This window comes from Amblyomma maculatum, chromosome 7 (genome assembly GCF_055883805.1).
Source record: "Amblyomma maculatum isolate TAMU_Amacu chromosome 7, ASM5588380v1, whole genome shotgun sequence".
NCBI lineage: Eukaryota > Metazoa > Arthropoda > Arachnida > Ixodida > Ixodidae > Amblyomma > Amblyomma maculatum.
The window spans coordinates 105,163,463-105,180,674 of record NC_139350.1 but is presented as its reverse complement, the minus strand read 5'-3'; the positions used below and the strand labels follow the sequence as shown (position 1 = coordinate 105,180,674).

General features: G+C 43.7%; 1 protein-coding gene across 1 annotated transcript; it reads left to right on the top strand.

The window, feature by feature from the left end:
- Nucleotides 1–6,095: 6,095 nt before the first annotated feature.
- On the top strand, nucleotides 6,096–9,841 carry LOC146184247 (RING finger protein 151-like). The gene is made up of 2 exons (XM_084608518.1): nucleotides 6,096–6,332; nucleotides 9,590–9,841. Exons 1-2 carry the CDS (start codon nucleotides 6,096–6,098, stop codon nucleotides 9,839–9,841), a joined length of 489 nt encoding a protein of 162 aa, XP_084464644.1.
- Nucleotides 9,842–17,212: the final 7,371 nt, after the last annotated feature.

The window sequence follows — 17,212 nt, the reverse complement described above, 5'->3', positions numbered from 1 at the left end:
AAGAAGCTGGGCACTCATGCCGGGCAGCGACTTCGAGCAGTGCAGTCATCAAATAGCTCAACCACCAAGCACATTGGGCACCCCTTTTGAGACGCGCTGTCGAGGAGAAAAGCAGTCAAATAGGTTGAAGCACGGTGAAGAATACGTGGAACGGTGTTTCAGTTACATGTATGTTCAATATGAAACCTTTAGAATTTCATGGGAACGTTGTTCCACATATTCAGTTTACTTTTATCTGAAACACTGCCTCACAAATATACGCGGAACGTTTAAAAAAATCCGCCTACTAACTGAAACGGTTTGTGTAACATGATTAAGGATGTTCTCAAGTGAATTCAGTGGAACCACTCAAATCAAATAAAATTAATTTTTATTTTCCAACTAGTGGTATGGTCGCCTGGGCTAAAAGCTGTACAAACAGCTTGACAAAGGCCCAGCAAACCCGCACACAACATAGCAGGAGCAAACAGCAAATTTCAGAGGTTCATTAAAATACGATCATGACATACAAAATTGTTATACCAAGCATACGTCATTGCAGCACGATATGAAACAAAAAAAGTTGATCAATAATAAAATCAATGGAAAAAGCTAAACAAGATAGAAAGTTCGTAAAGGCGATCATAATATTTAAAGTAAAATTACATATACGGATAGTTCATACTTGCACTAATTAGGTTCTAAACTGCTTAAGACTAAACCAACAGTATCTCTATTTGCTGAGAAAAACGGGAACATTATGAGCCAGGGATTGTAACTTGTAATCTGTTCTAAAATGTCTTAGAAACCACGTGTCAGTGCATCTGGTGTGTACTATTGCAATGCGGTGTTCAAGAGAAGCAAGTTTTACCAAGAAATTTCCCATGCGTGTCGAACCGAAATATGTTAATTGTAACAAGCGATATTCATAAATATTATCCACTCGGATAATATTTCGTGATTAGTATGAACTTCCTACAAGCCTCTCTCTTCGTCCCTGGGAAGTTTGGCTCTCTCTTCGTTCCTGGGAAGTCCCTGGAACTCTGGCTTACAAACAGAGGAACTGCTTCAATCCTTCCTCGTCTTTCGTTTACTTTGCGTAGCTATGTTCTTCGTCCCTTTGTACCATAAACGTTATAAAACGAGGACAAACAAGTGACGACTGATTAAGTTGGATTATAATAAATGTTATTCGCATAAAGGAAATGCGTAATAAGGTTGCGGGGCATTTATGGCACCTTTTAGCCATCAAAATGGTTCACATTCTTAGAGAGCAATGGATTAACTGGGAACGGGATTTCTACACCTGTGAAAAGTATGCTGAGTGCGAAAGACCACTGGACTAGGAGACGTACAACATCGCCTCGGAGGTCTTGGCATTGGGCAGTGGTTTGCGTCTTCCGATGGGCGTGCTGAAAATAGTAGTGTGAATTGCTGTGCGGACGCATTGCTTCTCCTTTTATTTTTTATTTTTTCTAAAAGTAGCCGTGTTATTTCTGAACTTTTTTCTAGCCCGCATGCTTTTTAGCTTATCGTCGTAAGCTGTCACGTTATATAAAAGTCCGCCCAACGTAGATATAAAGACCCGCTTTACAAAGACGTGCCTGCATGACCTAAAGGCAGTCGTTATAATTTGGAATTGATGAAAGGGACCTGTGAGCTCGAATCCACTAACCCTGCATGCCCTCTGAGGTGAGGGGCCAGAGTTTGCAGCTCCTGCCAATTGGGCTGTGTTACGTGGCCGCTTGACGACGCATCACCTTACGACGTATCGATTCATAGCCGTACGTGTCCGTTAGGTGCCAGCTACACTCCTGCCAGAACCATGTCCGCGATGCTTCACTTGCAACACCGACAATGCGGAAAATGTATTTTCTGCAGAACGTTACCAGCAGCGCTGCCACGGGAAAAACAGATTCCCAGAGTCGGCCTTTCCACCCCCTATCATAAGAAAGATTGATGTCTTTGATTCGAGGCAAGGCAAAATTATAAGCCACGCCTTCCTTTTCCGGCAAGAAAAACTTAAACCATTTTTAAACTTTGAAGTGTTGCTTACAATTCTCCCTAAGTTATAATATCGTTTGCTGATCACATAACATACCTAGACAAAAGTTTTTTTTCTGCAGTTTAGTTTTGTTTCCGTTAAGTTTCTTTCAGGATTAAACAGTTCGGTTAAAGTTGTTTCAAATTTGTTCGGCCTTTGACTTTAATCATGCATTACCAAATGCAGACAGAGAAAGGTATTTATTAAAAGAGACGACGGAAAGGACGGCGGGTGGCAAAGAGACCCCGACCTGCTACTGTTTTTCACAGAGCCATTTGGGCGCTCTACAATTATTTGCTCCTGTAGACTCAAGCCCCGATCATCACCACGTAAGCCGAGATTTTGAGAACTGTTCTTTGTTTTCTTCCACCTCCCTTATTGTCATCCGATCGGTGCCAGCTGGCGCTTCGCGTAGACGAAGTAGATCGCGCCGGCGTGCTTTCACTCGATCGAGCTTTGCACTCATGGCTCATTACTCTTAAGATATCTATGCGCAGACAAGAGGGGTACCACAGGGCTCTGTGCTCTCTCCACTCCTCTTTAGTATAATAAAATGCGATATTACAGTTCATCCTATGTCACTGTATAAGTATACGCAGATGACATAACATTCTTCGCCTCCGAAAAATATATTCACGCCCTCTATCATTCACTACAGGCTTGCCTAAATGCACTTGAGGTCTGGTTTTGACTAATTTAAGTTGGTTTCAAAATTTGTGCAAAGGTGGTGTGCTAGTTTTCGAAACAAGAACCCACCTAAATGTTTCTTTAAATTACCTTTCAGATGTCATACCTCAAGAGAAATCTGTGAGTTATTTAGGCATTAGGTATGATGCTAGTATAGATTGGAGGCCTCACATCAAGTTTAATGTTCCGAAAGTTGAGCATGCACTTGGTAGGCTGATATTGGTAACAGGAAATTTGGAATGCATCGAGATACTCTCCTGCTTCTGTACAAAGCCTATGTGAGACCGATGCTTGAATTTTTCTGTTTGTCCAAAATATAAGCTGCATCCTTTGCCGCTTTTAGGGCGATGTGCTCTGCGCCTCTGCCAAGGGCTTCCACAATAAGTCTCCACCAGTGTTCTATATTTGGAGGCCCGCATTCCGGACCCTAACTCCGGCTCCCGCCTCCTAACTGTGAGAACATTTTCGCGGTCATATAAGGCTACTCCCGGTTTGGCTATACCTATTCTTGTGTCAAACCCGGCCCTCTTTCTTAATCACCAGAGGCCAAGGTTCAGCATGCCCCAGGTTGTCTTCACGCAAAGCATTTTAGCAAACATGGCGTGGACCTGGGTACTATAACTCCTATTGGTTGCTCAACGCCCATTGTCGATAGCGAATTTTATTCTATACTTCCATCTTACCTGAAGCACTTACCTTCGCCTCTAATATACATTCTCCTATCTGATCACCTTGAGAAGCTTTCTGATCACACTGTAATCGCCACTGATGCATTTGTGACTACGTAAAAAGGAGCGATTGCAATTTTTTCAGACTATTTTCTGGAGTTTTTCGGTGTGCGTCCCGGATTACACACCGATCTTTTAATCAGAATTTATGGCACTCGGGTTTGCACTATTAAAACTTCCTCTCAAAAAGTCCAAGAATTTTTGTAACTGACTCTCTGTTTTATTGTCACTGGAGTCAGCACGGGATGCTCTTTTGAGTCGCTAACTAAAATATTTCATACAGGGTGATTGAAAGAAATACGGTTCATCTGGGTCCCCGTTACTGCGGCATTTTCAGAAACGAGGTGGCAACGTTTTGGCTAAATCAGCTCTTGATGTCCCTGTTCCATTTACCAATCCTAGTGTCCTTATTTGTGTAATGTACCATTTTCAGCGTTATCAAAACATAGCCACCTCATGCAACGATCCCTTGCTATCTACAGCAGAATACTAACATCTCACATACTCATAGAACGTTCTTTCATTTAAATCACGGTAGAATCATATGCAGTATTTCCCGCCTAAATCTTCACTTATGCAGATGCGGGTTCAGCCCCACAAACCTTTGTGAGGCTTGCGGTGCGATAGAAAATATTGAACATTTCCTTCTCGCTTGCCGAAAGATTTCACATCACAGGGGGGTGCATTTAGAAATTCCAATAGCACAATTGGGATTTACGTTGTCGGTCCCGCTTCTACTTTCCTTCGGTTCGTGCGAAAGGATTTGCGTTGCCTCAATTTTGTCAGTATTTACATAACTACATCACAGCTACTGACAGAGTTTCTTGCAAATTGTATTTTAAATTTTCAAACTTCAAAAATTTCAGCTTCGTACTTTGTTTTCCTTTCATTTATTTTTGTGATCCTAAATCTTGAGTTTTTGTTTAGTTGATAATTAAATAATTACACTAATTCAGTATCTGTAGGACACTTGGAAGTCCACACGGAAGAAGCAGAAGAAGAAGAACTCGCTCGGCAAGAGACTGTCGATCGTCAAGGGTCGTGATCCGAATACGGTTTTTCTCACGCTGATCATCCGCTGAAGTCTGGGTTACTCCAACCAAGGTGCGTGCGCTTACTCCGGGTACCGCTTTTATGATTTGGATTCGCACCTATTTCACAGAGACAAGGTAATGGGCCGCGCTGACGTTCCCTTCGCGTGATGGCTCTGCTCTGGTATCTGATAAGACCTTCATGTCTTCGAATGATAAGTTGCAGTTCTCCGCATATCAGCAATGCACCAGAATAGGTGGCAGCATCGGTATTGGTATGTGCGGTTCAATATACTGAAGCCACTTTAGGGTAAGGGAAAGTGTTAATTTACCTTCACGCCATCGTGGCAATATGTGCGATCTCCAAGATGGGCGATCCCCAATATTAAACAATGCAGTATACAATAGAATATAATACAATAAAATACAATGAAATATAATACAATATGTATATAGAAGTTTGCAATAATTGACTGCTACACAGCATCATGAAACATACATCATAGGTCTCCCTGTTCTTCGTAAGGATGATAGTAGCGATGAAAATGATGCTGCAATTAATGATAATGACAATTATGACAATAGCAACGATAATGACGCAGAACTTGTGATAATGAACATGAGAACAAGGGTGATGCACCTTATGCGCCAGGAACGCTTAGCCTTTCGCATTTCTGCAGTGTTGATTCCGCAGTGCTCTTGGAAGTTTAGAGCTCAGCTCTTTGGCGCCCGTTACTATGTTTCGCAGTAAGCAGCAACATTCTCACCGGCGAAAATACAGTCTTTCATAACTGCCTCCGCCTTATCCTATGGTACCATAGGATAGAGCGTGAAGGAAAGATGTGCCAGTGACAAAAGCTCTGATGTGGTTTAATTAGGTTACTAATCGGAGGCAATAACAATAATAATTAGTTCACAGAACAGGAAAGGCGCAATGTCCATCAGATCTACTCTGTGCACACCTTAACCGCGCCGTAAAGGTTGGAAGAAAGAGGAAAGTGACAGCGAGATGAGTGAAAGAGGTGCAGTAGCTGAGGGCTCCGTATTATTTCGACCACCTGGGGATCTTTACCGTGCACTGACTTTGCACAGCACACGGACGCCTCAACGTTTTGCCTCCATCGAAACTTGGAGCCAGTAAATTGGTTTGCAGGAAAGCAAAGGCCAAATATCAGTAACTCGCGGAGGGGAACCTAGTTGGCATAGAATATGTGCGAAAAATAAAACGTTGTCTGTATTTGGACATGCGTGACTTGCTCGAATTCTTTGGCTCGCTTTATCGAAAAGCCTCAATAGCTAAGGAGCTATGCTCAAAATTCGTATTACAAGGTGTCGTAATCGTCGGCATTTTTTTTTTTATGCTATGAAAATTTCGGTTCTGTATATTCTCTTATAGACTGTGGTATATTTTGTAGCCTTCCGGGTTAAGAAGCTGAGGTTTCAGCAATTGTGATTTTCTGAATTTATTGAAGATATTTCTGTTGTTTTCGTTTTTTGTGTCTTCTTTATCGAGTGTGCTTAACCGAAGACGTGCTCTCCTTTGGGCATTTATAATGTGGCAAATGTTTTAGAAATATTTTGTAACACCGCACCCGATTGTACTGAATAGCCTCAAACTGGACCCCAATGGCGGAACTGACTCTGGAAGATTACGACCCGATGCCCGACGACGAAGAAATTTGCGCCATCTGCCACACGATGCTGCGGGAGCCGGCGGAGCGCCACTGCCGGCATATCTTCTGCCGCCAGTGCATCGAGAAATGGGTTCGCACCGACAACAGCTGCCCCGAGTGCCGCGAGCGGGACATCGGAGTCTTCAATCCCGATCTTCCACTCGTTCAGAATAGGCTGAACAACCTGAAGGTAAGTGCACCTGGTGCACCTAACCTTACTAAAATACATTTTATTGTAAATATGCATCCTGGCCTAACATAAAAAGAATGAAGCAAACGCCGTTTTTAAAGAGGATATTTAACGGGCATTTATTCCTACTTGTGTATTCTAGATTTTTAAGAAAAGAACGATGCACAGTAATGAAATCGATGCTCTGTACATGAATGGAGGCTGAGAATATCATGCCAGATGAACATGAAACTTTTCTTTTATCACTCTTGACCTTTCCAAACGATATCTAAATGTGTCTGGGTTTTATTTTACATGTGTTTTGCGCTCCCGAGTTAATGAAACAAAGCAATCAATGGCTATGTTTATGCGTGAGCCAGTACCTCAAAGGAGCGAAATAAATTGCAATATGAGGTTAAAATTTTCAGGTCGCTCCAACTTTCTTGTGCAGAAGAGAAACAAATTGACCTGAATGAAACGTTTATTGCCATTGTTAGAGCGGGATTTGAACTTGTGGCTGCAATACTTCCATGCATCCAATAGACCAAAGACGCCGGTTGGCTTAATAGAAATCACTGTGAACGAAGCAAATCCATGATGGGAACGCAAATGACCCAATAGAGAATTTGCGTGCAAACTGTGAACAAACATAGATACAGAGACAAGATATGGTAGACGAACGTAGTTTCTAAAAGGACGCAATATGCTCCTAAAAGACGTATTAGAGGCTCCGTTAAATCTCTTCTTTCATTCAATTTACAGCAAGTGGGATTCCTTTCTTTGTGACGTATTCTTTGTTCCTTTCGAGGACTTGGTTATAGGCTTCTTGAACTGTTTTCCTGTCTGCAGCTGTCCTACTTGAATTAGAGGTGTATGATTTCTTGGTTTACGATTGCATCTTCGTCTTATTCTTTCGACCAGCGCATAGAATGCCTATATATACGATTGCACGTTCAGATATGGCTCTACTATAAAACATGACTAAATAGAACATTAAAAAAAATAATAAACAACCAATGCTGGCTGGAGACGGCGATTAGAGGGAGAATCCTATGCGTTTTTTATACTGGTCACTGCTGCCCCGTGAGTGCTGATGAGAGTGGTAACAAACAGCACATAAAGTGTTCTTTGCAGGCATATCTTTTCATCGCCACTTGCTTTTGTGGGCAAGCTGTCAAATTTATAGCAACTAACGTGCACTACTACTGTGGTTGAACATAAATGGTAAACTAATTAGATGAAATCTTTCTTGGCTATTAGTGCAAATCTTCACGGATGAAAGACAAAAGAGAGTACTGTGAAATTTTTTTCAACTTTTATATAATTTTCTTGCAATATGGTGTACAACCGTAGTCAAGACCGCGTTAATTGCTTGTCCTTTGATGCTTGCGCGAAAAATGCGATATGTATTCCATGGAGTAAAACGTGACTAGAGATCACAAGCTTAAGCAAAATGTTAAATCACCCAAGCAGCACTAATAAACAGAAAAATATTGGGAGTGTGTTGACAATTTCTAGCCATACATGAGTCCAGTAAACTGCCAACTTAATCTAATATTGGCCGAAAGGTTGTGGTGCAGAATACATTGTTTCCAGTGGATCCTTATTATTTTATATTTCTGCAAGCTTTTGAATAACGCGTGTGTATATGCTTTATATATGCTTTAGTCACGATGAAACATATTTATATTGTAAATATGGGTGAGGAGTTCAATGCACAGAATTGGTAATAGTCTCCCGAAGACATAAATTGTAATGCAAAAATATATAAAAATTATATACAAATAATTTCTTTGTTTTAATAAAATGAAATTAGAATGGGGTCTTAACGGAACTGGACGCGGAAGTCTGAATGCGTTCATAATCCCGCAAGGAAGCCTCATGTGCTCCGCTGTGATTCTTTTTTGAGATATCAATGTAAGCAATATGGCAAAGTATTTCGGCGCTGTGTATGGCGTTCAGGAACTCGAAAATAGTATAGAGGAGTATTTTTGGTCAACTAAACTAAACTATTTCAAAAGTGTGGTTTGTGGCACCCCATTCTGGTAACCTGCACTCAGTGGGTAAGTAGGGCCGGGCTATCAAAAGGGTATATTATTTCCTCCGACCTGATGTGCACCTCGGCTGAGATTAAAGGCTTAGGAAATAATTGGCTTATTTGGTTTATGATGTTTTACGTCCCAAAGAAACTCAGCCTCTCAGAGATGCTGTAGTAGAGGGCTGAGGAGATTTCTACCGCCCTGAGTTCTTACCACCCACAGGCATCGCACACTTTACGAGTGCCTCTGTATTCGCCTCTGTCAAAAAGTCCGGCATTTGATCACGCGTCATCGGGCTGAGCAGTCCAGATGCCCAAGCTCTGAGACACTGCAGAGGGGACTTGGGAAAATTGTGTCGAATGAACTCGTTTTGCTCCTGGCTCAGTGATTCTTTCCATTGTAAGACACTTCTAAATACAGCTCGTGCGGCAAAATGCACATATGTCCCCTTTTTTTAAATTGAATTTATGGCCGTGTAGTATTTTATCTGCCTCACATTCGGGAGGCACCTGCATCCATCCTAGGCTCCGCTGGTTACCCACCAGATTTCCAATCGGATCAATATCCTCAGTCCTGATAATGTGCTTCTCAGAAGGCTTGGTAAAGGGTTCTGGACAATCTCGTCGCGATGAAGGATCCGGTAATGCGTTCCTTTATCAATTTCAAGGTTACAAATTGCACAAGCAGCCATTTTTCAACTGAAGCGTTGCCCCTGCATTGGCTATAAAGGAACAAATATGTGGTGGTCTGTGGATGGAGCCAGCGCCTCGTATTCTGCAGGTACTAGTTGTGGTTCCTTAGCTGCCGGAGATTCAACGTTCTTTCAATGAGCACGAGATGTCCAGCAGCCAGTTGCGAGGCCTTTATAAGGTGTAGCGCTTGCGAACAGGCTCAGTAAAAATCGCCAATTTCTAGATCTTGCAAACTTTGAGAGTTTATATGTTTCAGGTTTTTGCTGATTGTAAACTAGGAGCAAACTATCCGTACTATTAAGCAAATTGTTAACATTTAATTCAGAAACAAACGACAGAATCCGTAGCTTATATGCTTCAAAAATGTTAATAAACGTCGATTGCTGCTGTCCGGATACCAAAGAATGGCGAAGAGGTAGAAATTACACTTATGTTTTCTGATTTGTTTTTGAATATGACTTACCTACTCTCCTTTTCGTTTTCAAATGAAAAACTAGTGCAGATGCACTACTGAACGCACTGAAATATTCTCTCTCGTTAATCGCAGGTCAAGTGTGGCAACGCCGGTTGCACTGCCCGCGTGCCTGCAGACAGCTACGCTAGCCATGACAGGTTGTGCGAGTATCGCGAGCTGGGCTCTCCCAAAGAGGCACGTCTACTGAGGACCCCATACGAGGCAGCCGACACTGAAGCCAACGCTCGCGGCTTACTCGAATGCAAAAAGGGCTGCGGGCTGATATTCACCTCCGAGTGTCTTCAAAAGCCACAACTGTCTGGAGAAGCTCAGGCGCAAGCTTAATGGTGAACCTAAGTCTTCACCTTGCATTCATCATTTATTTGATAATACAAGTAACCATTTATTTATTCGGTGACTTCTTCAAACGAGAAATATTATCAATCGTATTTTGCACTAAAGCAACCTTGCCCACACATCCTTTCGCGGGAGATCTAGATTGTATCCTTGACGCAAGCATTCCCTTCAGCTCACGTAACTGGCACTGCTATGGTGATGGAGTGAGTGGATAGATCCTCTGCTCCTCTTGGCACCTTAGATGTGTTCCGAGCCGGGAGACTTCAAGAAACTGCAACATACATAGCTGCTCATGTGGGACCCAGCAATAGCAGAACCAACGAGAAAACAAACATGCATTACTGACGCTATCACTAGCCAAAAGATTTTGATGCTATGCTTTCCCCTCCTTTCTTTCCGCTATCTTGCTTTATACAAAAATTCGTGTGTCATCAGTCTTAAATTATTTATTAATTGCTTACATTATTATATAAAGACAGATGTTGCAACCGCATGTATTTTTCATGGTTCATACGTGATGACGAGCTTCCGACTCGGCACTGTTGTCACTGTTGCACATTCCCTCAATTTGTTCTGTTGCATTACCTGATATGCAAGTTTTTTATTTCAAATACTGGATCATACAATTATGGAAACCATGACAAATATTACGAGGTGAAGATTTGTTTGCATTAACAAAGTGTTGCGCAGTAAACGTTGCGACAACAAATCGCATCGGACTAGCTCGGCTATGCTAGGAGATAAGTAGCGAGAGGTACGTTTCCCGGCTGAGCTTGTGGTCATATATGTTTAGCAATAAGAGCCCTTGAGTATACACATATTTTATTCATTTCGCCTGAGAGAGACGAAGACGGCACGGGTCACATTGCTCTTTCGGAACCTCGATAGGAGTCATCAGTCACAAGAGGTGCCTTCAGATGCTCTTCCCTTAGTTCCCGTAGACTGAACTCTTCCAAACGCCGCATCTCGGCGGTTATGTTCGGTCTATTACGCTCGGCAGTCTGGCATCGCCGTTTGGCAAACCGTTCCTCTTTATGCTCGGGCATTTCCGCTGCCTGCTTGGCCTTGTTACGCTCATTCTCCCTTTGCTGCAGCGCTCTGCCGGCGGCTGCGTTTCAATGAAGGCGAAACGGTACACGCTCGTGTGTTGGTCAACGTCATTGCACGTGAATGATCCCTAATCATCATCATCGTCGTCAAAATCATCATCATCAGCCTACATATACCCACTGCAGAGCGAAGTTCTCTCCCATTATTCTCCATTTAACCCGGTTCTGCGCTAGCTGCATCCACTTGACCGCTGCGAACTTCTTAACCTCATCCGCCCACCTAACTTTCTGACGCCCCCTGCTATGCTTGCCTTCTCTTGGAATCCAATTTGTTACCCTAAGCGACCATCGGTTATCCTCTCTTCGCACTACATGTCCTGCCCATGTCCATTTATTCTTCTTAACTTCCACTAGAATGTCGGTAACTTGAGTTAACTCATTTCTCTGACCCACTCTGTACCCTTCCTCTCTTAATGTTACCCCTACCATTTTTAGTTCCATAGCCCACTGGGTTGTCCTCAACTTAAATAGAGCCCTCTTGGTTAGATTCCACGTTTCAGCCCCATAGGGGAGTACAGGTATGATGCAACTGTTGTACACTTTTCTCTTGAGCGATACCGGTAAGCTGCTAGTCATAATCTGCGAGTGGTTGCCAAATGTGCTCCATCAGAATCTTATTCTTCTTGTTATTTCCTTATCATGGTTCGTATCTGCGGTTACTTCCTGTCCTAAGTAGAAATATTCGCCTACTACTTCCAGAGCTTCGCTACCTAACGTAAAATGCTGTTCCTTCCCGAGTCTGTTGAACATTCTCTTAGTCTTCAGCATATTGACATTCAAGCCTTCCTTTCTACATTTACTGTCTAGGTCATCAATCATTATTTGCAGTTCATCCCCCGAGTTACTTAGCAAAGCAATGTCATCAGCAAATCGCAGATTACTGAGGTCATCATCATCATCATCATCAGCCTGATTATACCCACTGCAGGGTGAAGGCCTCTCCCATATTTCTCCACTTAACCCGGTTCTGTGCTAGCTGCATCCACTTGACCCCTGCGAACTTCTTAATCTCATCCGCCCACCTAACTTTCTGCCTCCCCCTGCTACGCTTTCCTTCCCTTGGAATCCAGTTTGTTACCCTCAGCGACCATCGGTTATCCTCTCTTCGCACTACATGTCCTGCCCATGTCCATTTCTTCTTCTTAATTTCTACTAGAATGTCGGTAACTTGAGTTATTTCTCTGACCCACTCTGCACGCTTTCTATCTCCTAATGTTACCCCTACCATTTTTCGTTCCATAGCCCTCTGGGTTGTCCTCAACTTAAGTAGAACTCTCTTGGTTAGCCTCCACGTTTCAGCCCCACAGGTGAGTACAGGCAAGATGCAACGGTTGTATACTTTCCTCTTGAGCGATACCGGTAAGCTGCTAGTCATAATCTGCGAGTGCTTGCCAAATGCGCTCCATACCAATCGTATTCTTCTTGTTATTTCCTTATCATGGTTCGTATCTGCGGTTACTACCTGTCCTAAGTAGACATATTCGCCTACTACTTCCAGTATTTCGCTACCTAATGTAAACTGCTGTTCCTTCCCGAGGCTGTTGAACATTACCTTAGTCTTCTGCATATTGATTTTCAAGCCTACCTTTCTACTTTTCTTGTCTAGGTCATCAATCATTATTTGCAGTTCATCCCCCGAGTTGCTTAGCAAGGCAATGTCATCAGCAAATCGAAGATTACTGAGGTGTTCTCCATCTACCCTTATCCCTAACTGCTCCCATTCCAAGGCTCTGAATACTTCCTCTAAACAAGCTGTGAATAGTACTGGGGAGATTGTGTCTCCTTGCCTAACACCTTTTTTATGGGAATTTTGTTTCATTATGCAGAACTATGGTTGCAGTGCAGCCACTATTTAAAACTTCCAGCACTCACGTACGGCTCGTCTACCCCCTGATTTCGCAATGCCTGCATCCCTGCGGAGGTTTCAACTGAGTGAAATGCTTTTTCGTAATAAATGAATGCTATGTATAAGGGCTGGTAATATTCCGAACATTTTTCTATCACCTGGTTGATAGTATGGATATGATCGATAGTAGAGTACCGATTTCGAAAACCTGCTTGATCCTTTGCTTGATTGCAGTCTGAGGTTGTTCTGATTTTATTAGCGATTACCTTAGTAAATACTTTACACGTAACAGACAGTAAGCTGATTGGTCTGTAATTTTTAAGGTCCTTAGAGTCCCCTTTGTTATGAATGAGGATAATGTTTGCATTCTTCCATGGTTTCGGAACCATCGATGACACCAGGCACTGCGTATACAGTGTGGTCAGTTTTTTAGCACGATATCCCCACCTCCCTTCAACAAATCCGTAGTTATCTGATCCTCTCCAGCTGAGTTCCCCTTTTTGATAGTTTCTAACGCTTCCTTGACCTCGTCCTTCGTCACGGGTGTAACGTCTAACTGTTTTTCCCTACCGCAAATCTCCATACGGTCCTGACTGCTTTGGCTACTGTTGAGATCGGTATAGAACTCCTCTGTTACATTGACTAACTTGTCGATATTCGTGATGACGTTGCCCGCCTTGTCCCTTATCGCATACATCTGGTTTTTGTCTATGCCCAATTTCTTCTTTGCCACTTTAAGGCTTCCCCCGTTCTTTACAGCAAGCTCAATTTTCTCCATGTTATACTTCCTTATATCGACCAACGTGCGCTTATTTATTACCTTTGATCTCTCGGCCAATTCTATCTGGTCTGTTGGATTGGAAGCTTTCATACTTTTTCGTTTCTAATCAAACCTTTTGTCTCCTTAGACAGCTTGCTGGTATCTACTCTAACTATCCTACGCCTACTTCTACATCGCACTCAGTAATGATATCTCTGAAATTATTGTACATTGCTTCTAGGGTAATGTCGCCATCCTCGATTAGAGCTGAATATCTATTCTGCAGCGAGATTCTAAACTCTTCTGCCCTCCCCTTCACCGTTGATTATTTGATGGGTTTCTTTCCTACTAATCTGTTGCGTTCCTTCTTCAGATTTAGGTTAATTCGGGACCTCACCATCCGGTAGTCACTGCATCGCACTTTCCCGAATACCTCTACATCTTGCATAATGGCGGGGGTTGAACACAGTATGAAGTAATTTTCCTTTTAGTCTCTCCGTTAGGACTTTTCCATGTCCATTTCCGGTTCTTCTGTTTGCTGAAGAAGCTATTCATAATTCTTAAGTTATTGCGCTGTGCAAACTCAACTTGTAACTCCCCTGCTGTTCCTAGAACCAATGCCATAGTCACCTACTGCCTGGTCTCCTGCTTGCTTTTTCCCTACCTTGGCACTGAAGTCGCCCATTAGTACTGCGTCTTTACTTTTCGCATTGTCAGTTCTACGTCTTCGTAGAAGCTTTCAACTGTCTGGTCATCATAACTACATGTAGGTGCGTAGGCCTGTACAACCTTGAGCTTACACCGCTTATTAATCCTAATTACGATGCCTGCCACCGTCTCATTAATACTATAAAATTCATCTATATTACCCGCTATATACTTGTTGACAAGGAAACCTACTCCTAGTTGTCGCCTCTCTGGTGAACCTCGATAACCCAGTGCATGTCCATCCTTCAGTACAATATATGCCTCATTCGGACTCCTAACCTCACTAAGTCCTATGATATCCCATTTCATACCCTCTAGTTCCTCTACCAGCACTGCTTCACTAGCTAGGGTTCTAGCGTTAAACGTTGCCAGGGTCAGTTTCCAATGGCGGCCTGTCCAGCGGAGCCTGGAATTCTTAGCACCCCCTGCGGCGTCACAGGTCTCACCGCTGCCGTGGTCAGTTGTTACGCAGCCGCTGGTGACTGAGGACAGGGGTTTTATGGAACTAATCATGAGAGGTTGCAACCAATTACTGCACCGGGGTGGCCAACTCCTGTTCTGGTGAGGGAGTGCGTTGCTGGAGATGATCACCGGCATCAGGTCGCAATCCAAACCTGTTTGTGCAATTCCATCGACACGCGAAATTTTTTTTTAATCGAGTGCAGAATTGCGTGGCACCGGGATCTAAGCCCCGGTCCTCTTGTATGCGAGGCAGAAGAACTGCCGCTGCGCCACCGCTGCACCCTACTGATGATCCCTAGGTAGTCGTAATTACTCCGTAGCCCTACACTGCCGCTCCTCTTTTTTTCTTTCCACTTTCTCTCCCGCCTTTCTCTCTTCCCTCAGAGGGGGGGGGGCAGGTCTGCACAGAGCAAATGTGACAGATGCTGTGCCTTTCCTTTCCTCTGAACCTATCTTTTATTGTTATTATGATTATTATTACACCGCATCTTGGCATCACCGCTTGCCAAGGCGTTCTTCTTCTTGTTCGGGCATCTCTGCAACTCTGCATCTTATCGTCTGCGCTTGGCAAGACTTTCTTAAGACTCTTTGTTTGGGCGCCACACTTCACTCGCGATGCAGCTGTCGTTTGGCGTATGAGCACTTGCGGTCAAACTGGCACACTACGAAATGCGATTCTGACTAGAGTAGCGCAGCTTTCGCTACATAAGAATGATACACCCAAAGTTGGAGCGTTATCGAGAAGTCTTTCTGAAACGAACGCTACACTGGCACGAACTTTCGATTTCGCTTTGGCCGCACTCTGAGGAGTCACAGAGCCGTTGACTAGCAACCGCCCCAACAGGAGCATGCCACGCTCTCGCAGCGACATTCGGAATAACGTCACACCGCGGGGTCGATGTTGGCATGAAAAAAAAAAACAACTACACCGGGAATCGAACCTCCATCCCTCGAATTTCGAGCAAACGCTGTGCAAACTGCGCCACACCCAGAATCTTGTGTACCGCATCTCAATTCCCTTCTCCTGCGTGTTAATAATTGTAGTGATGATGATAGGCTTGTCAGCAGCGCATTTCAGACGAGCGTGTACTGAACTTTGGACAGGATAGGATTAGACTACATAAAATTGACGGGATTGGATTGGACCCAGTTTGAATGGTTTGGATTGAATTGGAAAGTATTGGATTGGACTGAATTTCACAGGAATGAAGTGTACTTGATTAGACTGGATCGGTGTACACTGATTGGATGGTATTAGATTGTTTTCGTGAGGAGTGGGCAGCCAAGCACAAGGCACTATTGCTTTTGATACGCATATTCTGGCCACCGCGAATTTTTTCTTCAGCACTCACAAATAAGCTTTCCAAAGGCCGAGTTGTGCTGTAAGTTTTTGAGAACAATTGGGTGTAAATGTTCCTTCTGTACTCATTCTCGTTATTGAAATGAACGGTTGAATGTTGGAAACTTTTTTTCACATTCATGCCAAATAGTTTAGCTTGACGATGATGCAATGGCTGCCAGGCGCACTGAAATTTGCCAACAGTGCCTTCAATCCGCCACTAAAGCACCTGGTGCATGTACAACGGGTACACGGGATAGGACACGAGATAAAGCGTGTTTTAATCCAGAAATATACCCATTGAGTGGCATAAAAGTGAACCTTTGGCCCAGATTAGCATAGACCATTATCCAATGCATACACTGCAGAGAGAATACTGTACCAGGCTGTACTCTCGCTGGCTTCGTGTGGCTCTCCGCCGTCCGTACTGAGCATGCGCGAGGAGCGAGTAATGTCACTGCGCACAAGCAGCGACCCTAGCCGTCGCCGCAGGGGGGTCGAGGATGATACCAGCTATGATGACTTGACCAAACATAAAGAGACGAAAGCTTTGCCAAGCGGAGACGCCGAGAGCAGAGCGAAATAAATAAGCGAGATCTACGGAGTAGTTTAAACCGCCTGGAGATCTTTAACGCGCAGTGATGTCAACGTTGACTGACAAAGCATAGCACATTGACTTCTCTCCACTTCGCCTCCATCGAAACGTAGCCGCCGGGTAGAGCGTAAAAAGCGGAGCAAAGCAGCAGCAAAGAGCGACTGAGAGCAAGACGGCGATGAGAGCAACGGAGACGCCCGAACAGAGAGAGCGACGGTTTGCCAAACGGTGATGCCAGACTGCCGAGCATAATATAAGATGACATAATTGCCGAGACGGGACCCATGAGAAAGTTCAGTCAATGGGAATCAACAGAAGTTGGATAACACGCTAGGGGGCCGGAGCGAATGGACGCGTCTCTGATGGGCTCCGGCGGTTTTCCTAATTAGTGGCTTCAGAAGTTCTCTAAAGCACTTCCAGATTTTTTGAGATCATCGTGAGTGTCTCAAGACTACCCTGGACCACCATCATCTGGTTAGTGTGCGCCGTTCCCCTGGAATGATGTCGGCCACGACATCATTGCTAGGTCTAGCGTCCTAG